At 31.4% G+C, this 27,185-nt stretch overlaps 2 protein-coding genes across 2 annotated transcripts in view; both read left to right on the top strand.

Moving 5' to 3' along the window:
• Positions 1–8,050, top strand: part of LOC124361433 — a 29,968-nt gene extending 21,918 nt beyond the window's left edge. Inside the window, exons 2-6 of the mRNA XM_046815483.1 lie at positions 316–408; positions 3,327–3,474; positions 4,485–4,618; positions 6,436–6,585; positions 7,111–8,050. Coding sequence (XP_046671439.1) covers positions 316–408; positions 3,327–3,474; positions 4,485–4,618; positions 6,436–6,585; positions 7,111–7,265 — 680 coding nt within the window. The 3' untranslated portion in view covers positions 7,266–8,050. The remainder of the gene's footprint in view (positions 1–315; positions 409–3,326; positions 3,475–4,484; positions 4,619–6,435; positions 6,586–7,110) is intronic.
• A 3,724-nt stretch (positions 8,051–11,774) lies between these two features.
• LOC124359306 (MFS-type transporter SLC18B1-like) overlaps positions 11,775–27,185 on the top strand; it is a 32,453-nt gene continuing 17,042 nt past the window's right edge. Inside the window, exons 1-2 of the mRNA XM_046811934.1 lie at positions 11,775–11,976; positions 21,467–21,562. Of these exons, the coding sequence (XP_046667890.1) occupies positions 11,860–11,976; positions 21,467–21,562 (213 nt within the window). The 5' untranslated portion in view covers positions 11,775–11,859. The remainder of the gene's footprint in view (positions 11,977–21,466; positions 21,563–27,185) is intronic.

Below are 27,185 nucleotides of genomic sequence, written 5' to 3' on the forward strand. Positions count from 1 at the left end.
TGCTAGGTATGGTCCCCCCCAAATAAAAAAAAAAAAAAATCTAAATTTTGAATTTCATGGAAAACAAATTTTAGTAAACATTTTATTAAGGCCAAATTTAAATACTAATATTATTATATGTTTAATTCTGAACACAAAAATATATACTTCTATATATATTACTTTTAATTTATATTTTTAATAAATTTTTTAAAAAACCCTTGCACGAGGCTCGAAAACATGCCGCCACTACAGGAAAAAATGACCGCCAGTTGGAGGGCTAAGCGAGTGTCCTATATTTGTACGTTGTAACTGATTTTATCTTGTTTGTTACAGCGGAGTATATACACTCGTGCCAACGGACTGACCCCAGGATAAATGCCTGCATTAAGAAGACCTTTGATCATCTTAGGCCCTATCTTATCTCAGGTAAATTGTCTACTTTGTTAATACTGATTAGTGTGTGCAGTGCAGTAATCTATGTAATTTCATTTCATATATTAAGAAGACTTTTGATCATCTTGGGCACTATCTTATCTCAGGTAAATTGTCTACTTTGTTAATACTAATTATTGTGTGCAGAGCATTCTCTGTAATTTCATTTCATATATTAAGAAGACCTTTGATCATCTTAGGCCCTATATTATCTCAGGTAAATTGTCTACTTTGTTAATACTAATTATTGTGTGCAGAGCATTCTCTACAATTTCATTTCATATATTCAGAAGACCTTCGATCATCTTAGGCCCTATATTATCTCAGATAAATTGTCTACTTTGTTAATACTAATTATTGTGTGCAGAGCATTCTCTGTAATTTCATTTCATATTTTAAGAAGACCTTTGATCATCTTTGGCCTTATCTTATTTCAGGTAAATTGTCTAATTTGATAATACTAGTTAGTGTGTGCAGTGCACAAGTCTCTGTAATTTCATTTCAATACGTTTGATCATTAGTTTTAATTAAATTTGTAATAAGTGTGTAAATAGTTTTGAGATTTCATCTTAAAAAGAGTCATGTTTTTATTTTGACTAATTAAAGCCGGAGCAAGCCACAATTATCTCTAGTTTTAACATTGAAATGGCTTATCTGTACTATAATAATCGACATAAGTTTTTCGTATGCTCTCAAAGACTCGATGTTTCTATGAAATGGGCGTGGTAAGGGATTTCCTGTTGACGCCAAGACTCGTAATAATATAAATTATTCACGGTCACTTGTGGTTATGATTGCAGCTTATCTGTCTTGGTCACTGTCATCGTCAAATAACCTAGATTTGCATTGTGCACTTGAACTTATCATTCAAGGCATTTCGCCGATATTCCGATATATATATATTATTCTAATAACATTTTAAATGTAAAAGAAAAACATATTAAAATAAGATAGTATCGAAATAATAAAACTTTTGTGAATTAAGGCAATAAATTCTTCCAATAAAAAAATTATTCGTTATTTACATTAAAATATAATTCTTGCATATCTAATGGTAGATTATATCTTACAATTGATTCACTGAACTTAACTTCCCTTCTTAATTACTAAATCACTAAGTTTCTTAACTCTATATCGAATTGACTGACCTCCTTCATATATTATATTTGGCAATTAGTTTTCGTGTGCGTGTTAGAGTAGCCTGTACCGTATATGAAGGCGCTAAGAATCTTTGATATTTGAAAGTGTATCTTGGGTGCTATAATTCCAAGCACCCCAATTACAATGATTTTATTTTAATTTTTACTACTTTTTTATAATTTACTAGAACAAAGGCATATATTATCTTTATATAAATAAAAGGCAAAGCCCTGACACACTTATATATAACACTCATCACTAATTTTCCAACTTACCGATATCCCAGAAAAATTAAATTTGGCACACATATGCCTCATGACTCAAATAGAAAAACGAAAGTATTTTAATAAGGATCTATTATGCATAGGGGTTGAAATGGGGTTGATACTCCGAGAACAACTACATTTCGTTGCTCAACTTCTCGATGTCCTAGAAAGATCAAATTGACTCACACACGTATGAATATTCTCTCAACAGACAAAAGAAATATTCCTCATCAATATCAACCACCAATAGGAGTTGAAAAGGGGTTTCAACCCTTAGAGAAATTATATTTTTGTTTTTCTAACTTGCCAATGTCCTATAAAAACGTAATTCGACATACACGTGCCTCAGGACTGATTGAATTTCATAATGCTCAAACGTCCACGGAGTTGAATGGGATTGCAATTGAAATTCGACACACACGTATCTTATGCTCCCATAAACAACTAAAATACTTGTAGATTTATAAAATATTAAACTATTTACAACGGGTAAATTATACTGTTAGTTCACTGTCTTCAGATCGAATTCTAATATATTTTTGCAGGAAAAATTATTTGTACTTTGCAAAAGTTGTCAAATAGCAATTTTGCAGGATTCATTAAAGGCTCATTATGGATTGTTCAAATTTTCAGCTACATAAGCTATTCAAATATTTTAAGTACAAATTCAAATTTATGTTTTTATTTAGATAACCTTTACTGCAGTATCTCTGATTTAAAGTGTGTAATACCCACAACGTAAAGTAACATTCACAAACAAATTTATACATTTTTAAATTGAATTTTTAATTTTATTTTGTTAACTAAGTTGTAAATATTATGTGTACTCATTTTAGTGCATATTAAAATCTATTTCAAGGAATATTTATAATATCTATCTCAATATTTATTTGATGAATATCACCGGATCTTGTAGCAATACATCAATCCTAGATCTATCTTATCTTAGATGCATTATGTGAAAAAGTGGTTATTTTTTCCTACACATTTTAAGAACAACGCTGAAGAATCATAAGTTACCTATAATGTTTTCTAGTTATAATTAGTTTTCCACGTAATAAATTATGACTGCAGTAATTAAAGGTATAGATTTCAACCAATCAGTTACGATTAGTTTGGCAATCAATATCAAAAAAACTTAAACATATAATACGAAATACTGAGGTTGTTTTTGTGTTAGTTAATAGTTTATTAAGCCCTATAAAATACTATATATTGTTTCGAAAGTTTATTTATTAGCTAGTTTTATTCACGTATTTTTTAAACTCTAAATGAGCTACGTTTTACGGCCCTGAAGTCTCGGAAGAAGTGTTTAGTTGATTCAGTGTTTGAAACAAATCAGATCTTAGTGTACACATGTGTACCCAAAAGGTGTTGTATAAAACAATACATTTTGAATAAACAACCATGGGTTGAGAGTTGTTCCAGCTTTCAACCACAACCTAAACTACAATACTGGTCATAATCTTACAGTCCCAATGATAACTCCATGGACGCAATTTGCAGGGATTCCGGAGATCAAACTGGCCTCCATAGAGCCGATGGTGATCCCCAAGATGGAGATGCAGAACGGTCACGGGGCTGTCAGAGTCCGGGCGGTTTTCGGCAACATGACAATCTATGGTGCTAGCAACTATTCCGTCATATCCGTCAGGTATATCTCATAGCACCTAATATAATACCATCTAAACATGTATTTGTGTCACAGTACTTAATATAGTCATATAAAGTCAATTCTAATGTCATGGATAATTTTACTTTAGTTTATTTTTGATGATATGTTATACAATTACGTGCTATGAAACTGTAACCTTGTATATATGTAATAAAACAGTTTTAAACACCACCAACAGATATGAAATATTTCCACTTGATACTCTTAGTTGAATTTGTGCTTTTATATCAACATGTAGTAAGTTTTATTTACAGTTTTGTATAGTTTCCATACATATTCTTTCCTAACACAAAACTTTTCTAGTCTCTTATGTTACATTTCTTTGAAAAACACGAAATTGAAATCTATTTTTAAGGTTTATAGGGTGTCTTGAGTTAGTTATTCGAGTAGTGATTTTAAACCTCAGTCTTAAAAGGTTTTGGTAAATGCTAAAATGTTTGTTTCTTAACACATTTCGTTAAAGCATAGTAACATATATCATTCTGACCGATAATAACATTATTAGTAAAGCTGGATTTTCATTTTCTTGAACACTTGTTCGTGATTGATTATCTGTGATTGTTAAGAAGTTTTATCGATTTTAATTCAAAAATATCCGTAAACTCGGTGTCTTTTCTTGAAAAAAAAAAGTTTATTTTATTGTAATTCAAGTTACCTTTAAATGCAATGCTTTGTAGAAGTAAGGCAATTCAATAATGCTTTAGCGTTTTAAAGAAATCATCCCGATATCCCGATTAAAAACAAAATTAAATAACTCCTTGAACAATTTTCCAGATTTACTTTTACCAAATATTAGTCTTAGTATTTTGTAAGTTTGAAAATGTCTGAATGTACGGAAATGTGTCGATCTGTCCAATCTGACATCTATTAGGGGCATTCTAATAAACTGTCGATAAAAATGTTCTTGTACATATTATAAATGTTTTGTTATTCTTTAATCTCGTTTTATTCGCTGGTCAATCAAGTAATACCGTTACTCAATGTTATAGGAGTGACATCAACAGGCTACGCATGGACCTGGGCCTGAGCATCCCGCGCATCGAGGCCACGGGCACGTATGAGGTCGTGGGTCAGGTCCTACTCTTCCCCGTTCGTAGTAGGGGAGAGTTCTGGGCGCTGTTCAGTAAGCCATTTTTATTTATCCTCTTTTATAGATATCCTTCCAGTAACTCCACTGATATAATATCACAATATACCATAGAATCTACAGTCACACAGAGAATGTTTAAACCAAATTATTATTAATTATCAGACATTATTAAAACCACTCTTGCATAAAAAGAAGATTTTTTCATTTTTTATTATATTTATATGTTAACTGTACTATGTTTTCTTTTATTTTTGCTTTGTATTTTTGTTTTAAATCTACGTGTTTTACGATTCAATTGTTCTAATTTTATTTTTACTTTTTAACTAACTTTGAATGTCTTATTTCACTCTTGTATAACTGTCTTTCCGCACGGGATCTAAAAAAAACATATTTATAGACTGAAATGTTGCGTGATGCTTACTTTGATACAAGGAACATCAAGTTCAATGGTGGTACATCACTACATGGAAATTGGGGGAACTTTTAGTGAATATGATTTTTAATTGATCTTATGCTTAAGCATGATGAAAACGAGAAACCAAACCTTATCTAATATGACGTAACCAAACCTAATCTAATCTAACCTAAGCCAAGGTAACGTAAGGTAAACTAATCTAGCAACATCAAATAACCTAACATAGCATAGTTGGCTAAAATAATAGATAATGAAGGATTAATTACATTGGCCAACTTAAGTCAGATAATAAACATAATGGCTGGATAAAGTGATAAACAGATCATTATTGATCACTTTGACCACTAGCTACTATAATAGCTGGATTAATTCCTTTTGCTGTGACATAATAACAATATAGATTTTGATGATGTTGTTCATCCTTCCATTTGGATTTGGCTAAGCGTCAGCTTAGTGTGATATATCGAGAATAAAATTGCTCTTGCTAAGCCATTACATAGCTTAATTATTTTTATTATATCTCAAAAACAATTACATTTGTAGAATTTTGTTATTAAGCTTGATTTCGACATGGACAAAAATTAGTTCGAGAAAGGTGCACGTCTATCCATGGGAATTTGACTGAACGTCATTGAATTCTATCATTCTGTAGGCTAGCAGACTTTCTTCTGGTTGCCTGCCTGTCTATCTATCCGAGGGAAGTATCGAGGGTAAAATGAGCGAATCTTTTTATGTAACATGCTGTGTGCACTAAGCTATTTTTATTCTGTAATTTTTAATTTTGGATAAGGTAGTTTTGTTTCTTACTGCTTTGATTTGGTTGCATAGTATCGGAAGTATCATTTTGAGGACAACGACATACAGTTTCGTTAAAAATGATCATTAGGCATATTATTTAGTTGTTTGTCATAGAGTCCGAAAATATGATTTATTCACTCTCTCCATTTCTCAATCATCACTACATTACAAGAGCTGAATCTGAATAAAATTTGTGTTGACGACTGTACAAAAATTTTTTAAATTAATGTAACATTGGTCATAATTGATGATTTAAAATTGAACTTATAGAATAACTGTATTAAAATAAGTTATACACATGCAATACAATTGTAAAAAATTGTCTACTGTAATAAAGCAAATTTGAATTGAATTGAAGAGCGCATAGACCTAGCTATAAGAATTCTTTCCAATCAAATGATTATCTCCTCTTTCTGTTATTTTGTTAGAATGCCAAAAGGGATGCGAAAGTGGATGCGAAAGGAAGTGGAGCTTCGACTGGTGGGCTTTGTAATGTTTCAATCGCTAACTTTGAGTTGTGACGGCCCAATTGAATTTTCAACATCAATTTATTTCTTTAGTAGCCTATTCCATTACAAATAAATACTATGTGACATTATAGTGGGATATATCTGGCGGTGATATGCTTTTGTTATAGATAATATCACGGGACTTGGCAAACTCTACGGTAAGGAGGTCAAGAAGAACAATGTAACATTCATGAAAACTGAGAGACTTGGAGTGGACTTCAAACTAGGCACTTCAAGGTTCAAAATTAAAGATTATCTCAACGGAAACAATGTTTTGGGTAAGAAATGTAGATAAACACCTCGTTCTGTTTAGTAATATTATAAAAATTACGATTGCAGTAATTTTTATGGTAAACAAGAGATAAAGAATTAATCAGAAAATGTGCTGTTAAATAGGATTTATTGTTTAAAAAGATAATATATCTAGATAAGACTATTGGTATTTGATCAGGGCAATTAATTGTAGAATTTTAAATTATCTTAGAAAAAGTTTCTTACAAAATTAAAATATGATAAATAATTTTACTCTGATATTTCTCCACGTTCGATAACATTTGAATAAGCATTACACCAATAATTTTACATCTATTTTAAGTGACCCAGAATATCTTTAATTGTTTATTGAATGTTAAATGTTGTTTTCACATTTTTCTTATTTCTTATTCTTATTTATTACCTTACTGTTATTTCTGACCCAATAAATGTTCAATGCTTTTCTTTCAGTCTATTTCGTACAATAAGTAGGTCACGATCAGATGGGCCTTGGTGGTTTTCGTGAATTGATATAGTATGTTGCTAATTAGGAGAGGCGATGAACCAGTTCCTAAATCAGAACGCGGACATCATCATAGATGAAATGAAGCCTGCGGCTGCTCAAGCAATCAGCAGACACTTCAAGAACTTTCTCAACGGCGCCTTTCTTCAGATTCCACTGAAGGTCTGGTTGAAGGACGTGTAAGGGGAGAGATCCTCGCAGATAGATGCAGGCTGCAAGTCGAGAGCTATGGACATTCGGGAGACCTCACAAACAACGAGTGAGATATTCACATCAAGTGTTCACAAACATTCTAGTAGAATGTAAGCTGCAAGTGATAACAATGGACTTAAATGTCATTAAGGTCTTTCGATGAAATAAGTAAAGCAATGGATAGAATGTAGTTGGTAGATTCTACAGTTAAACCGACAAGTATAGATTCCTGTTTTTAGTTGACCGCATTCACTCTGTACATTAACGTGAAATAATTTCAGTAGTCAGTTTTTAATTTTGCTATGATCTCAGTAACGGTTTTTAAATGTCTGATCGTGAAGAATACAGTGCACAGCTTACTTATCAAGTAATTTTTAAATATGTGACTAAGGAATGTGTGGTTGAGTCCATCTATATGGGCATTTGTAAGAGCTAGTAACGGTCTGCTAGTAAACAGAGATAATTTGAATAACTACTGGAGTAAAGTAGGCCTACCTTTTTATTAATATAATTCCTAATATAATATAAAGTTCCCCACATGTCATGATAAGTCTTTTTAGGGAGTTTTGTTCTAAAAATCCATCCAACACATCAGTATTTAGTTTCTAATCAGCGTGGTTGTGCAATAGTACATAGAAAACATTTTTATTTAGTTGTAAATAACTTAAACATAGGTTAGATTCAGTTCAGTAGTAATAGTAAAAAATAATGCTAAGTTCTTATTTTGTACCTTCTGTTTTTACGAAATAAATGTTTTATTGTTTGCATAATCGTAACACTTGTAATGTTCTAATTTGTTGTATAAGTTTTATGAACCTTACAAAATTGAATATAACCAGGGGACACCCCTGCCTGCTTTGTGTTTAATTTCGGTTTACACTGTGATTTCTTGGCGATATAGACCCTTATAGAAGTTATTGTGTAAATTTAAAGCCTGCTAATAAGTAAAACCAAAATACATATATCGTACGATTTTTATATTAAACTGATCTTAACCAAAATCTCTGTGCATGTTCTACGGTAAATATCAGGGTTATATTTATTGTTGAGATCATACGGATCTAAGGGTGCGTAGCCTCAATGTTTGAATTGTTTTCTTCACAACTAATTTAAAGAATTTTAGAATGCATGAGTTTCAAAAGAAATCAACGTAAATTTCCTGTGGAACGATAGATTTTCGGTAAATTTTCAGCGGGGCAAATTGTCTAGAGTCTAGCGCTTTTCATGGGCTATGACTTTTGAGACACGACAAACCCTGAGACACCGGTGGAAACGTCATTCAATCCTAGAGACTGGCGGTGAGATCAGGGCTCACTAGAGACTACTCACTTCAAGAGGTTGATGGCTTTCAGTAAGCAGAACCTTTAAAAGAAGAAATGAATGTATAGACGGGTGGCTCTTACAATACATTGAGAGAGGGATCTTAAGTAAGGTTATTCTCCCTTCCCCCTCTCCACCTAAGTAAAGTTATTCACAAAATTGTGCCAGCGGGTGTCTAAGGTTGTATTAAAGGACTGGCTGGGGCCATACTCCAGAGCATCGAGTGATCAAGTGGAACCAGGAATCTGGAATATCCATGGGTCACTGAGTCATAAAAAACCGGAGTCATATTAAGGATGGTACCCACCAAAGGTTTTGAAGGACTCTAGGGACTGAACGATTCCAGAAGGTGGGGTCTTCTATGACTGGCGGCTCACTTACTCATTGGTGCTGAAAAGCGTCGACCTGAAAGTAAATTTGTAGGTCGATGCCTAGAGGAATTTTTAACTTCCCGGGACTCTCGAGGATTATTACAAAAATCGATCTTCATTGGCTGAGCTTTAACGAAGCTTATTACTGAAGAGGGTCTGTCTGTCAGTCTATCCTCACGATACCTCTAAATTAAATTAAATTAAATCCCTTTTGACATGAAATTTCGAATGAAGCCTCATTTATATGTGAGCAGCATTGTGTTCGATAATGGTGCATGTCACTCCGGATATTTTACATTCTAATGTTTTTCCTTTCTGCGCGATTGTTTGTTTTTTCTGCATATAAGTAGAACATCTCGAAAATTTTTTGAGTGATAGGGAAAAATATTTATATAACCTAAGCTGAGCCTGTTACGCGACAAGTGTTGTGGCATATTCCTAATCTTTTTATAGAGGGTGAAAAAAGTTAAGTTCTAGATTATTCCTAAAAATGTGAATACATCATAAAAATCACGGTTAATTTATTTTAAAAAGCAACAACAAAAACAATCATGCAATTTTAATACAACCATAAAATTTTAATTTTTTATATAACTGTTATGTAATTAAAACTATCAGCCACTTTATCTAGTATCAGGTAACCATTCGGAATATATCACATATAATTGAATTCTAAAAATTATTCGATTTTGAAAGTGAGCTATATATTCTCTCACGTTTATATGAAAATCTTCAATAAACCATACGGAGTTGAGGATTCAAATTTCTCCAAAAAATGTCATTAAATTGTCCTAAATCTTATTCAGCTTTTATGTGATCATACATTAACACAATCAATATTGATCAAGCGGTATGATTGAGTTTAATTGTGTTAGTAATGTTGGGTTGTTTTACTTGTTGTGATTTGGGAAGTGTAATTTCATCACATTTAGATAATCAGTTTAGGTTGAATTTGAAGGTATAAACAAGCCAGTAGTGAACTTTCAGGGGGATTGTATGTCATTTAATCTGTACTTTGTTGTCTAAAATCGTATAATAATTGAACCCAATCTTCTTATTTCATATAGATTACATCAAAATTAAAGAGTTGACACGTATGCGGCGGACGATCAATTCCTCAAAATATACTAGCAGTGAATGTATTAAATACGTTTGTTATAGCTAGAGTATTATTGCACAATAGTTAAGGGACAGGGTAGGGCCTATCTAAACAATGTTAAATTGACCAAACATTTGCACACATTTCTCAATAACCATAACAGATATCCCAATGAAATTTTTTCACAATAATAATTATACTATTGTACAATGTTTAACAGGAGTAATTTGAAAAATATTGTTTTAATTACTTTTTTGATTTTTTTATAAACTACAACAAAAACTTTTTTTTAGCTTAATATTTTTTTTAGAATGAATATTGATAAAATCTCTCGTTAAACCATACAACTAACTTAGTTTTATATGTGATAAAAATGTCAGAGCTTTAAACCTCTCCAATGCTGAGAAAAGTGTGCAAATGTATTAAAAAAATGTAAGTTTCGGAAATCGCAAAAAAAACGCCAAGAAAGAGAGTGTTTAATGGTAAATACATGAATTTAACGTAAACTTACTTTTAATGCATCCCATAACCATAGCTGGGGTTATCAGGATCCTCTTCCACATCTTCAATTTTCATTTTTTTATGTATTCTCATTTGTTTAACCTTCTTTGTGATCTCTAACACTTGTTTTTCCGCAAAGTATACTCGGTCCTTATCCAACCTTTGCAAAGCTTCAATTGTGTTTAGGCCTATTTTCATGTTACATTTTTTCATAGTTTCACGTTTGGCAATGTAACCATCATTAAAACATGAAATTGCATCATAAATGCCAAAATTCAATGTTTTATTAAGTACAAAGACAGTTTTGGGAATGCGGTTCTAAACAACATTGTTCACGCTCTCATTTGGATTTTGGGTTTTCACATGAACATATTTTTTAGTGGATCTGTTTTGGCTAGGTAATTAAAAATAGGTTTAATCTCCTTCATAATTACTGCAGGTAATGCCTTTTTATGGGAAAAATGTTGTTGGTTCGCAACTGCCTTTTGGTATTTGCACCACGATTGCTGGCGAAATCGGTGCGTGTAATGTCCACAAATATCGTAAATAATAAACATCACTTACATATAGATAGATATATTGTATTATATATCAAAATGTTCAGAATACTTCAGAGAACAAGAAAAATCGTTAAATTGATTTAAAAAACAAAAATATTTTTTTTTCTTACCCTGTCCCCTTAAACTAACTAAAATAATAACACTTGTTGTATTGAGAAATACAGCCTATGTCAAGTAGATGATTTGTACTGTAACAACCGTAAGACAGATAATTGGTCTATGTGTAAAAGTGCGTGCATGTGTTCTGAAATCATTCATTCAACGTGGTCGAAAACGTTTCCATTCAGATAACGGTGTTGGACGTCAGACCGGTCTTGTTATAGTTAGTCTTTGATACGTCTTATAAACGTCTAATTTACTACCTTTGTCATGACTAATACTCAAATCACCTTAGTTCTCTATAACTCATCCTTATTATAAAATTCATACCAAAAACGCACCCTGATCCTCCTTCTGAGCCCAAAATAAACTTTGGATATATATTTTTTTTGTGATTAAGTAGCCCCCACCTGGTTGGGACGATCTTCAAGTTTGCTCTAAACATAATTTCAAGAGCACGTGGCTGTGACGTAGAGAGATGGTCCCTATGTTTGAACGGGTAGGGTCAAGGGTCATTGATAAAAGATAAAGCTCAGCGGTCAGCGCCGGACAATAATCCACGACGTGTGCCTTGAGTATCAGCTCGGCAAGTTCGGTGGTATGTCAGTGTGAACACCGATCCCGGCCCGGGCAACATGATTCCCATCAGTTCCTTCTCCAAGCGGCAGATTCTAACTCTGGTTGTCTTCAGCATTGCAGACTTCTGCAACGCAATATGTGTATCCCTACAAGCTCCATTTTATCCCAGAGAAGTAAGTAATAAGCAGTAAGATTGTTCTAGGCTAAATATGTTAATTTATCTGTTCCAATAGGTGCTATTAGTTGTAAACATTGTAGACAGAAATGTAAAAATCAACTGAATTTACACAAAATTTAAGTTTGTGGTCAAACTCATATGTATCAACAGCAGTCATAGCAACGCCTGTAGTAGCAATTTTTTGTTTTATGTTGTTTTTAGTAGCTCCATTTATGTTGGTCTTATTTAATCTATAACATGATGAGGTCTTTACTATACGTATAAGGATAATGAAAATAAAAAGATTACCTTTTCTCTTGTTGAGCAGTTACATTTTACTGAATAATGCATTCATTGTGCTGAGGGAAGGTCATCTATTCATGCTATTCATGAGAGAGAAAATTTTGGCTTTATTAGCAGTAAAACCGAGTGACCAAAAATATGCAACTGTCAAGTCTAATTTGGATTATCCAATTCTATTACGTACCACACTATTTAGTAAATTCATCTTTACATAAATGTCCATCTAAAACATTGTAGCATTACTTAATAGGTTATAATGGAATGTTAAAGGGCCGTGATATACCAAATATCAAACTAATTGGTAGGTATTAATTGCATTTGCGTATTATTTAGAGAGTAATATCTGTTGTTTTATTTAAGTATTTTAAAACAGCGTTTAATTTTTGTATTTACACTTAGTAAAACTAATATTTAACCTACTAATTTCAAAGTGGTAAATATTAGAGTCTCGTTTTTAGAATTGTTAAGGTTTTATAAAATATCTTAAGCAGCCTTCAGATCACCAATGATCTCCAAATACCTTCAGCACATGGACCTCCAAATATTGATTCTTGACAAAGGCGATCTCCAAATAGCATTTTTGTATCTTTTTTTCTGTGAAATATTGAACATATTCTTTAAGCGTTTAAATTTAAAATACACACAGTTTTAGAATCTGTACGTCGTCTGGAGTTTTTCTCACCATAATCAAGTAAAATAGGAAAATTTATACCATTTTCATTTTTACCGTAGAGAAGTACAAAAAAACCCTTTTTCTAAAATAGTTCACTACGCCAAGGTAGGTGGGTAATCAATATGCGAGTATGTAATCTGCCTTGCCACCTTAGTAACTTAAATCATAGTTTTTTAAGCACAGATAACATAATCTGTGTTTATTTATTTCAATAGCATAACCTTTAAGAGTCCTAAAATGAGGCAGGGCATTTGCAATATGCCAGCTATAAATATTGCATATACGCTAAATATTAAAATAAAAATATAATATAAATATAAAAAAGGTACAAGTACTCCCCATCACATCTCACTTAACAGGCTTCACTGAGCTTGTATGCAAACTTCAAATATATTGCTCATTTCATTCTCAAAATGTTCTGCTGACGGATATAAAGATGTACAATCGTAAATAAATGTTTACATCCCCTCCGGTACGCTAAAGAGAAACTGTGTCAGCCTACTGAGTTATATTCTTCAATAATGTTCAGCTAAATTAAATGGTGGGATATGCAACATCATAAAACTCATTCTTTTATATGCAGAAATGAAGTTTGCAAATTTTAAACAGATGAAATATTTCTCAAGGTATCTTCCCACATAATACATTCCCAGTTATTATCATCAAGCTAAGTTTCATGACAGTGTTCAAATAATAAAGATTCTAGAGAGCTAGAGTGTGCTGAAATTAAATCTTATCACCAAGTTTCAACATTGACTTTCCACTGTTTTCTTTTATAAAAATCACATTTTAAGTGTCAAATGATTGGATTCAGTTATTTTAACAATTAGTTATGCTGTTATTTTCTAGCTGCCACCATGGTTACCCATAAGACCAAACTAAATATCCACTAACCGTTATCCAAATCCTATAGAGTAACATGCACCATCATTCAGTGTTGCTAATAATTGAGTTAAGCTTTATACATAAATTTACGTCTATAGTACAAAAATTAAATTTTTTCACCCTCAAAAGTGACATATATTAAAACAACTCAGCCATAAACACAATTGTGCAACATTTAAATATTCCTCTATAAACCAGGCACACAGCAACATGCATCATTTGTTATTTTTGTATTGGCAGTTACTATATTTTATAAAAACAAATTTTTAATTTAAAAAAAAAACTTAGAAAGTTTATTTTATTTACGCACCTCAGAAATGAGCAACCCTTTTTATATAACAAAAAAATTATAATGCACTACAATGAGAATAGAAAGTAAAAATAATGCTCAAGATATGAATTTGATGTTATATCTTGAACAGTAATAAAACTAAGATGTTTTAGTGCAGTTAGTAAATACAATGTAACGTATTAACTATCCTGCTTTGTACTTTACTATGTAAACAGAAGTCTGGTATACTCAAATAGTGTTGTGACTCAGATTTTATCTGATGCTGATAATATGCCCCATCGAAGCTATTTGGAACTGCACAAATTGGACTTGAAGCTATTAAGGAGTTAATCACATATTTATTAAAAATACAATAGTTGTGGGTTTCATTCTACAAAAGTTCTTTTTAAACGTATTTTACGATTTCATCACTTAAAATTATATTTAACCTAAATAAATATTTTTTCCTTAAGTCATAAACTAATAAAAACATAACAATCTCTAAAACTAAGATTCGAGTATAAAATATGCCAATTTCAGTTTTTTTTTTTTTTTTTGGTTTTTTAACTGATTACAAAATCGCCCTAATTTGCTCATTTTAATAACTGTAATTCACAACGAGTGAAACCATAAATTTCAGAGTATCTGTATTATAAGTTTATGAATTTAATTTTTTTCAACAATTTTCAAACCTAAAATCTATTGCACCACTTTAAGCTACTCTACTGGTTCTAGTTAAAAAAACTAAATTTCGTAATATATCAAACACCAACTTTTATGAGACAATAAAAAATACAAGATTTGTATTATTGGTTTGTCACTGATATTTTGAAAAATGTCCTCCATTTCTGTCAACCCTTCTGAGCTCCCGTATGTATATTTTAAAAGTTTTTTTATTCCTTTTCCAATTTGGTTCCGTCCGCTACAAAAAAGCACACTGGGGGCTATGTCTACGGTAGCTATACATAAAGAATTTACAGCATTTAGATGAATACATAACATAAGAACATGAACATAAGAAAATATAAAAAAACTGTAGGTATCTGGATGTTTTAATATATTGACATTGCATATTATACAAACGTCTAATTAGAAATATTTTGGTACTCACTTGTTTCAATCATTTTCTACAACATTTGGCACAGAGTCATATATATACCATTTCATATAATTTTATACGATATAATATATTGTTCTATTCACTTAACCTATTGTACATTGAATATAAAATTATGAAAATTGAGAAGTGTACAAGATTGTTTGTGTACATTTTGGCATAATATTGAAGAAAAACTTTATTATTAATGCAAACATAAATAAGAGTGAACAAATAAATAAGCTAGTAAACTTAAGTTTAAATTAATTGATTGATACAACTTAGTTTCACTGTCATGGAATTCAGTTTACGTACTAAGTATGTAATCAAAGGGTATAGAGGGCTTTCTCTGTCTGCATGATAACTCGAGAAAAAACTGACACATATACTTGAAATTTTGCCTTAATCCTCATTTGTATATAAGCAACATTGAGATATATGATGGTACATATAACTCCATGTGGTTTGGCTGGGGGTTAGCGAAAATTGTTACATTTGTCTTATGGATAACCGTAATGACAATGGGATACTAGAAGAGTAAATAACATGCATTAACATAATTTTAACACATGACATAGCAAACATAAGTATCCTAATGAAATTTGTTATAAAATTGAAATTTTGCATACAGCTTCACGCTCCACCTTCCTTAGATTTGATAACGTTTAGATTGAAATATGTGATTATTTGTTGAAGAATACGTAAAAATATATCGTTAAAATGCATATACGGAATATACTAAATTGCACATTTTATTGACGGTATCTGTTACTGAGAAATAAATCTAAAAAACCTATATTAAAATTATAAAAATAAAAAAATATATAATCAAAAGGATAGTTTGAAGCTATCCAACTGTTAAATATGGATTACCCGGTTTTTCCCTGTAAGTACGAAAATCTTAAAACTGTTTGACATAAAAAATTACAGCTGTCTTAAAATTCTTTTCTGTGTATTCCCTCGTAATTCTAGATACTTCTGATTACTAATAACGGTGTAACATGTCTTAAAGATGAAAATCTTTCCACATTTTCATAGTTAAATAATTACACAATTTTTAATATTATATTGTTTAAATTATAATATTCTATAGTCCTATGTTTATATTGTTTATAATTACACTCAATCAACTTATAAAACAAAATAGATATAAAGTGCAATGAGTGTAAAGTTATGCACGAAGTCCATAAAGTAATTTTAGTTGTTACTTTATAACAGTGATCTCAAAACTCAGCTGACACAAAATTCAAGTTTTTAAGCGCACTATACTCAAAATTTGTTATTTGTCAATACAAATAAATAGCAGTTATTCATCTTTGTAGTAACGAAAACTTGAATAACATTGATTATTTATTATGTACTTTAAGGTTTTAATTTTAAGTTGTATTTTATGTTTTCTGTATGAAAAAATGTTTTTCAGCAAGTTTCTTGATAAAAACTGAGCAAATATAATTTTGAAGCTTAATCGCATTTCTATACACGGCTTCGCCTCGCTCGTTACCTACGTTTGAGCACCAAAAAACAACCACAGTTATTTCCATTGATTAATACTACTACTATACTAGTAAATATTCAACATAACTTAAGAAAATGCTATTCGTGTTTTGAAAAATCATCACAATAAAACCTTTTTTGAGAATATTTAAAAATACACCAACATGAAAATGAGGTAGAAAGAATACCCGTACTTATTTAAATTGAAAATACTTTTGGCAGATATATCTACTCTTTAAACAATAACAAAAAGGAATATGTAGAACTTTGTGCATTCCGATCCCATTGCCCTTTAAATATTACTGAATTTACAACAGTTTAAGGTCAAAAAACAATGCACAAACATGGCCAAACAGTATACAAATCTATGTTACAACTTATTGATCTAAGCAATATATAATAAAGAATTGCTGTAGTTCTTTACGTCAAACAGCCACTAATACTTAAAATTTAAAAAACTGTTTTTTTTAGAATTGAAAGAAGTTTTTTAACCTGCACCAAAATTAGCATGGCTGACGAATGATTTCTTACTTAGGAAAAGTTCATATATCGATTTCAAGAAAAACAGGTTGTACACTTATACAACGTACATTGGGTTTTCGGATCTTGCAGGAACATTTATTTGGTTTTAAAAATGAAATGAATGATTTCTAGACAATGTGTCTGTAGCAATGTCTGCTTCATATATTTTAATTTCAGCGTAATTTCTACACAGTTGGCCTATACAGTTTGGCCTAGTTTCTACACCTTTAAGGTAATATTTTCTACTAACCATGTATCTCTAAATCAATAGATACTTACATGAATCGAGTTTTTATAAGTATTTCTCCGAATAATTCATTCGTAAGATTTGAGGCATCTCCACTATACTGGGCTTCAATGTTCAATCTATAGGGCAATGGAACTTTATAGTGGAATATAAAGAGATTATTTATATTAGACGTATAAAAACGAGGAATCTATTAGGAGAAGATATCCTATGCATAAATCAAGAACGAAGTTTGATTATTTGGGACTTCTATGCAAGAAGAATACGTAACTCTAGATATTGGGGAGCAGTGTTAGGAAAATCTAAGTTTCAGTTAAATCAAAGATCTTCGTGATTCAAGCCTTGGTTCATTGGTCTGCATATGACCTTAGAGTCTATAAAATGTACAGCTGTATATTATATATTCGAGACCCTAAGTTTTAATGACAAAGACCTTAAATAATTTATCATGTTTTGAAATTACAGTGTCCATGAAAGTATTTTAGGTAGACCAAAAACAGACAGTTTTAGTAAAGTTCAGTGATATTTAGTGTATATAATTGCAGTGTTTACAAATTTGTAACTGTTACCACTGCAATTCACTAATATTTTCAAAACAATCTACATAGTTGGACGGTAACCAATTATATTGAGTCGCACTATTATATTAATTAAACATATAGAAGAAGTTTATCCATTAAAAGTCCAATCATAGTCTAGTTTTCACCACTGAACACAAAAAATTCTAAACATTGTGATGACACAATTCTTTTGACATACGTAATTTGTATAAAATAATAATAAACGGTGAAAAAGCCAATGGATATGAGTTATTAACAAAGAAAGTAAATACAAAACAAGTCATAAATAATAATATTTGTACCAACAAATGAATAAACAAATAAATACTGACTACAACAAGTAAGAAATACAATTTATTCATAAAGAGTTAATAAAAATTTATAATAAAAACAGGCCTTCCTGGTACAGTTGGTTGGAATACACATAAGTCTGTCCAGGACAGGATAACTGAAGTTGATTTTCACTAGAAAAGAGAAAACATCAAGTGAATCTAGATAAAGCTGTATTAGGGAATAGATTTATGGACTTCCCATAGCCAATTTACGGGTATTAATACTTTACATGAAGGTGCATAAATTTCTTCGAATGCAGTTTATGTTATTTGTATAAAGATTTGTATGATTTTAAAGCGATTAAAATTTGTAAATAAATTAATGGGAGACTTTAAAATGTATGGACAAATAACTATTTATTATATTATCATCTACAATTTAATGATTTCTTTAAGTAAGATGAGTCTGTCCTACTTCATTAATTAATTATTGACCAAGAACCATTCCAAAGAACATTCAATCTTAGTTATCTTTGTAAAGTTTTTCTCACATGAAAACAATTTTTTTATCATAAACGATCCTATAACAAACACGAGGATTGTTTTCTCAAACGTAATGCATATTTAATATAGTTCATTTTTATTTAGTAATAATTTTTCCGGTTTATATTTTTTGTAAGTTCATGAACTTAAAGGATAATAACAAATATTTCCTCGTAATCAATGTTCTTATACCTCTCAGCTTCCGTAAATTGATACGGAGAAGAACCAAATCCACGGAATGTTCTCGGCGTGCTGATAATGAGTGTGTGTATCTAACCACTCGGAAGTAAATAATTAAACAAACACGTTATCAATAAGTCACGTTACCAAGGTCACTATTACTAATTTATCTTTTTCATAATACCTCCCTGACATTTTCTATACACGTACAAAAAGTGAAGTTAATTCTGAACGCTACTAAACTACTGTCTTCATGGTTCACGCACGAGTATTTGTATGAATTTTTGTCTCATTATAAGGTTTTAAACAAGTGTTATCCCTATAACGGAACAATAATTTCGGTGTAAAAATATATATACTTCCTTCTGAAGATATACACCGGGACTTGGGAAGGACCTACATGATGTCATGATAGAAGTAATATGTAAAGTAAAACAGTAAAGTATAAATTCTCTAAAATTTAACCGAATTGATAGTTTTTAAATGATAACACTCACCACAGTGTGAGATGTAATGAGTGATTTCACTGTAATCACTTTTATGTTGAGCCTTTTTACGGGAACATAATGTAGATGTTTTATTGTACACTTGGTTGATGGATTGTTTTACAGGTTATTCATGACAATCAGTTTTATGTACTCTGCACACTTCTAATTTGTCATTGATTATAATATGAACTGGGTATGCGCATACAATAGGTGCATACAAGTCTACCTACTGCAAGATAGTGCCGGAAATAACCGAGCGATAGAAGGTCGCCTCGCTATCTCTTGTATCATCTGCTTACTGACCGATAACAATATTCCCAATGATAATCTTCCCTGACCATGACCAAAGTACACTTCTACTGTTGAATTGCAATATATTATCATGAAAGCCTCTTAAATCCTTGCACTTTTAGCATTATATTTTATATATTATCTATCAAAACTTGTAATTTTTGCGTGATATTTAAATTTAAAAATGGACGTTCAAACTTCAGCCTTAACAAAACACAAAAGGCCATGTTTTTTGTTTGATGGAAAAAACACTGAGAAAGCAAAGCACTTGTGTTTGGGAAAATTAGCTGGTGTTGTCTCGGTAGAACAAGTGGAGCAGCTCTTTCGACCACTGCTGAAAAATCCATATTAACAGTGTCAAACAATAAACACAGTAGACTTCAACTTGTGACAATGCAATTACTATTGCCGCTGGCATATTCTGTATACTCGAACACACGCCCAAAAACATCACCGCTTTCGACATCGGAGCTCATAAACTGGAAAAACTGTATGATGTTGAAACTAAAACTGATGACAACTGCTTAAGATCAACAGACGAAAACAAGGCTTAACTGATAGAGTCTAGTTACATTGACCTTATTCAAGACCTTCGAACAGTTTACTGGTGCTAAGATAAAATAAAATATTTAACAGCTTACCAAGATAGAGCTGAAAAAGAGAAATCGAAAACAAACAATATTTGTGATTGTTGTTATATCCTGGACTCTAAGATCAAGAGATTCATAAGACCAAAATCAACAATTTAGACGAAGCAAATAAAAATCTTTCAGTTAATGTCTAGGATTTTCTAACGCATTATGTCCAAGCGTACGTTTTCCATTACTTAGGTTACTTGTAATGGTCGCATTACAGTTCATGAACTGGCTCTTTACATGCATAATGAGTTGCAATACTTGCCTGTTTTAATATTTAACGGAGCTGAGGCGCAATTTTTGAAACTTACTTCCCGTCTTTGATAAACCTAGCGTATTTTATTTAAGTTATTTAACGTAATTGCTCTTCTAATAAAAAATCTTTTTCTAAGAGAAAGCTAATATAAATTGTACCTAGATTAATATTACTAATAATGTTCAAATCAAATTAAAGCGTATAAGCTTTTGAAACTCACAAAAAATGTTCGTTTTATTAACCTAAATGTCGTTACCATTAAATTTCTTATGGCACGATTATTTTAATGAACAATTTTTTTAATTATAATAAATGGTTTCATAAAATACTTTAAAATGAAATACTTTTTTCAATTTAGTAACGAAATAGTGAAAGTTTTACCTGTTTTTTTCAGTGTTCCTCTTGTTTTGACATTAATCCTAGGACAAAAACGTAACTCCTAGTTTTGTTGCAGGATGAGATGAAATGTTAATCTTGGATAGTAGTTTTAGTGGTGCCCAAAAAGATGTCACAGCTTTTACTAAGATCATGTTTTATTATTAGTCCAAGTATAAGTCATAGATTTTAAATCTGACTTGTCATCCCTTGAAATATCATCATCAAATTTGAGACACTATTTATAATTAGTATAAGGTTTTATGGTAGTAAAACATTTTTTTAATTATGTTCTGAGCCAATTACCACTCAGTTTACCTTTTAAGCATTTCAGTCACAAAACGATACTTACTGTCATAAGATTTAATACTACATAAACGTTTTGAATTAATAAGGAACTATACTAATGTTTCAGGCTGAACTGAAAGGAGCTACCGCCGCGGAGTATGGTCTTGTATTTGGTGTTTTCGAGTTGGTCGTCTTCGTCATAAGTCCCGTCTATGGCTCTCAAGTAAGTAGCAATGTACTGCGACAGACAGTCTGACGTACTATAGCACCTATTCTACTACACACTAAATGTATTCTGCTATTACTTATTGCAACTACATCCATGCATGTCATATATTGTACGGACAGCTGACGTCGAACCATGACCTGCGGGCCGTGTTGCGACTCCCGTACGGATTACTCCCAAAACCTAAAAGCAACCGACCATGAGCTGACAAGTAGAGCGTCAACATATGACTCTCATCGGGACGCCCGCGTCTGCATGGCGGACTTTTATCAGTTAACTGACCCATGCCGAGTCCCAGTCGTAACGACATAAAAACTAATAATAACAACATAAATCAAGGTCACTGCTAATAAAACTATTTAAAAATATACAACTTTATAAATTGCATCTTAAATTGTATTTACGTCTATTACAAGGTAATAGTTCTAAGAGAGAGTATTTAATATATCTTAATTGTTTTATACATTTGTGAAACAATGTGCTAATTCGAGTCCTTTCCCTGCCTTTACAAAAAGTACTCACCCAATTGATTACAAAATTTTAACATTATAAAACCCAATATTTAGTTAAACATAAAATATAAATTAATTGTAAATGTAACCTTATGCAATATTTGGATGGGAATAAATTTTAATCAATCTAAATTTTGCAAAATTATTCCCAAAACTTTATTCATCAGCTCCAAAAATCTTTTCTTCGTTACGTATTATATTAATATAATTGTATATCCTTTTTTAATACTTTTCAATCCCATAATTTATGCATTAGTTGTATAGAAATAGAATTTTGGTCGAAATTCTAAATTATGATGCCAAATATTTAAAACGCTGTTCTTCACATTAAATATAATAATACAATTATGTTTTCTTTTATTACTATTGCGATATAGTAGAACAACGTTCCAAAATATATTGTTTATTGCATCATAATTGAAAATTACTTGAATCTTTATTGTTGGTAACAAAACAGATGCAAGTAAAAATGCTTCTTTTAATTTAAAAATAAATATTTGTCAAAAAATACGTTAGTATTGCTAATAAATGTTAAATCGTTTTGTAAAATAGGTTCTTGTATATTTTTATGGGCCTCGCAGGTAACTAAATGAAAAAACCAAAATCCGTAGAATTCTTATAAGCCCTAATTATATAATAAGATGGAGCTCTATATCCTTTTTCAAACAGAACTGGGCATACATCATGTAGACTACATATTATTAATCCTGCTTTCGTGGTTAAGAGAGTTAGAGATTAATTACGTAATATTACAACGGAGCCATACCATAATTCGCATGTCTAAGCATTTTCGGTTCACATTATACATAAATGTATTCCGATGCCACAGTTGAGTTAGTCCTGTTGCCCCACTCGACAATGCATATAGATATGTACATGAAACAGGCTATTACAGTTTAGGCAAATTCAATACATATATATATATATATACATATATATATATATATATATATATACTATATATATATATATATATATATATATATATATATATATATATATATATATATATATAGGGTGAGTTTTTTAAAGTGATTCCAATAGCTTTTTAATTACATGACTTAGCACCACACTTTAAATTTGGAACTTGCTCAATTTTAAGTTTCACTTAGGAATACACTTTCAAATTTTTTGAAGATGGCCGCCATTTTCCAATATGGCGCCCAACTTTAAAATCTTTTATGGAACACCCTGTATTTTATGTTGTTTTTAGATTCTACTCTACAAAATAAGACATTTTGCTTCTGAAAGTTTTTCTATATCTCTAATGGTTAAGGAGCTACGTGGACTGAAAGTTTTCACCATCAGTCCGAAAAAATCCGAAAACTTCTCCCCCCACTTCTACAGCACATTTTACTAGTAAAAATAATGAAAAAAATGTTATATAAACATAGGTCCGAAAACGCTTCGTTAGCGAGTTACAGCTAGCGAAAGATTTCGCCTGAATTCCTGGGTAAAGAGTAAAAATAAAGCTATACTGAACTTTTGGAAAGGTTAATTAAGTAAGAAATATCGTGGATTCTTATGTATCTTTACCTGATTAAAGCTAATAAAATAGGTTTCAGAACTGTACCTGTAGTAGTTTTTGAGGGATTCAGGCTGAAATGCAAAAAAGTTGGGCCACGAAACAATGTTTTTTTAAGTTTGATGTACAATAACTTTGTTAAATTGGTAATAAATACATAAAATCAACAAACATTAATTGTAGAGAATTTAATTCTGAGAAAATTGATATAATCAAAGTCTAAAATAAAAACAGAAATAAGTACCAAAAAAATCTATTTTATTCAGTATAATACATTACTAGCTGTAAAGAAATACCGTACGGTATTTATTAAAATAAAACAAAAACAAATGTTTGTTCCTTAATGATGAGATAAATTGAGAAAACAAGATTAACTGTTAAATAAATTGGTTTGTAAATAAAAATATGTTTTTATTACATTGTTTTTTTTTTTAATAAAAATTTACATCAAATGTTCGAAAATAAATGAAGCAAACATTTTCCCATTATTGTTTACTAATCATCGAAATGCAGTTTTTTGTTTTATTAATTTCTAAGTTGGTAACGCACGAATAACAGGTGATCAAAAATGGTATTCTGTACTGTTACGTTAGAACTGTGTATTAGTGGTGTTTTGCAAGCTACAGCAGGAGATCGGGTTCTGTGAATCGTGTTATTTAAATGCAATTTTTCTGTGAGTTATAATTCGATTGTTTATTCAGCGAAAAAATGCCTTACTTATTTACATCAGAGGAATACGCTGATATGGTTTTTATTTTGGTTTACTGTAATGGTAATTCTAGAGCTGCTGTAGAAGGAATATGAACTACGTCACCCTAATAGGAGGATTCCAGATACCAAAACAATTTCAGGAACTTTTCGTACTCTTCGGGGAAACAGGAATCATTACCAAGAACTAGAACTAATTATGAACGAGCTGTCCAACTTGATGATGATATTGTTATTAATGCTGTTCATCGCAGTCCAGGTGTAAGTACACGACGTATTTCTAGGCGGGTAGGAGTTTCGCAGTCAATGGTGTGAAGGTCACTTAATCGAAACAAATTTTATCCGTTTCATAAACAAAAGGTTTCAACATCTACAGCTAAGGGGATGGTCCGCTTCGCTTGGAGTTTTGCAACTTTTTGAATATTAATAATGAAACTCTACAAGCTTATTTTCTTTACGGATGAGGCACAATTCACTCGGGATGGTGTCAATAACTTGCACAATGAACCACTCATGGGCAGAAGAAAATCCACATGAGGTAGTGGAACAGAACTTTCAACACCGATTTAACGTCAATGTCTGGTGTGGCCTTTTGCAAAATCGGCTGATTGGACCTTTCATATTACCTGGACGCCTAAATGCTGAGTTCTATTTACATTTTCTTCAAGAAGAGTTGCCGCAGCTGTTAGAGAATGTTCCTTTACATCTCAAACAAAATTTGTACTTCTAGCATGACGGAGCACCCTCCCCACTTTTCACGTGCCGTTTCTGCTTACTTAAATCATCAATTTCCTGGACACTGGATTGGTCGTGGAGGGCCTCACCCTTGGCCACCAAGATCACCAGATCTATCTCCATTGGATTATTGCATCTGGGGATGGATGAAAGACATTGTATACAAGACAAAAGTGAATTCTCGTGATGAATTAATTGCCCGTAATTATGGATTCGGCTGTGCAGATACAGGGAAGTCCTGAAAACTTAAGAAACGCAACAAAAAGCAATACACAAAACGTGCTGCAAAAATGTATTGATAATGATGGCCTCATTTTCGAACATCTATTATAAAAAGGTGCGTACGGTTGGCCCAACCTGATTAATTTTGCTTAAAACTAGTAATGTATTATATTGAATAAAATAGATTTTTTGGCACTTATTTTCTCTTTTATTTTAGACTTTGATTATATCAATTTTCTCAGAATTAAATTCTCTACAATTAATGTTTGTTGATTTTATGTATTTATTTACCAATTTAACAAAGTTATTGTACATAAAAAAAAAACATTGTTTCGTGGCCCAATTTTTTGCATTTAACCCTGAATCCCTCAAAAACTACTACAGGTACAGTTATGAAACCTATTTTATTGGCTTTATCAGGTAAAAATACATAAGAATCCACGGTTTTTCTTACTTTAATTAACCTTTCCAAAAGTTCAGTATGGCTTTATTTTACAAAGAGTTTTCGGACCTATGTTTATATAACATTCTTTCATTATTTTTACTAGTTACAATGTGCTGTAGAAGTGGGGGGAGAACTTCATGAATCACCCTGTATATATCGGTCTCATAAATCTACTTCGTTCAAAAAGAGTCTACTTGACGTCTTTTTTATCAATGTCCGTTCAAAGAAATGTTTTGTCCCGTTGTTGAGTTTGCTTTGTACCGATGAAAAATACAACAGAGCAACCATGCAGTTTGGTGCATGGTTTAACGTGCATGTATGTACGTTATGTATATACATGCATAGTACTGAGAAACCTGTCATGCCAAAAAGAGGGTTTTCCAAAATTTATTTATGATGCCACAATTCTGTTTAAGGTGTTGCACCGATCAAGAACATATAGACGTAATTCTCGGAAACTTACTTCTCTGATAAAGCGTCTAGTGCTGGTTCTTGTAATATACCTTCGGTCTATTTCAGTGCTATTAATAGTTGTATTTGCATGCTGTCCCGAAGAAGAGTATATACATATACAAGTTGGAATGAAAAATACTTACTACGGCTGAAAAGCATCTGCTTTAGGTGTAAGGGACAAATCCTAGTTAAATTCCTGCAACATTTCAAAACAATAATTTATAATGATTTTTTATGTTATATTTGTGTTTTTTATTTGTGTGGGGTTGTTTTTTAATTGTATTCGGGTAAAGAATAGCTCGTTTGGTTATACTAACGTTCATTCCTCTGTTTTATTCCCGCTATATAACAAAGTTAAGGAAGCTAGCCACTTTCGAATACGTGTTTAAATATTCATGGCGTTGTTCATTTAGATAGCTGTTATAACCCTGTCTAAAATAGTACATGAATTATGTATAATATGTCTTATATTCTTCAATGGCGCAATATGGGGTAAAAGTTTCAGAGTAACTTTATCGTTGCAATCTACATAACACTAATGATGCACTGTATGGTTAGTATTTTGTAAAATTTAAATACAAACAAAATATGGTTCGGCGTTATTAATAAAACATGAACATTATGATTACGTTTGGCGATTTCTACACTATCCGGGAATTTTCACTTAACTTTCTCTTTAAATAAACCTTTCTCAGACTTCAAGGAATTAGGTATTCTTGTAAGATCCTACCGTTTTTTATATTATTGCTAATCAACGTATTTAATGATTCACTTTTGTTTATAAGATGATCAAGTTAGACTTAATAAGCCAGTCAGTCTAGGTTGAAATTTGTTTTGTGAAATGCTCATAAGGAATTTTATATTCTATTTTCTCAAAGGCCAATAGGCAACTAAAACCTTTTAATTTTTCACATTTCTAGGCCCTGTATTCTTGAGTTAACCTTCAAGTTTGTCCCCGTAATTCTATATCCCCTTTCAATACCGAAACCCTTGTTGAGATCATCAAACTATAAAGAACCC

This window comes from Homalodisca vitripennis, chromosome 4 (genome assembly GCF_021130785.1).
Source record: "Homalodisca vitripennis isolate AUS2020 chromosome 4, UT_GWSS_2.1, whole genome shotgun sequence".
Classification (NCBI taxonomy): Eukaryota; Metazoa; Arthropoda; class Insecta; order Hemiptera; family Cicadellidae; genus Homalodisca; species Homalodisca vitripennis.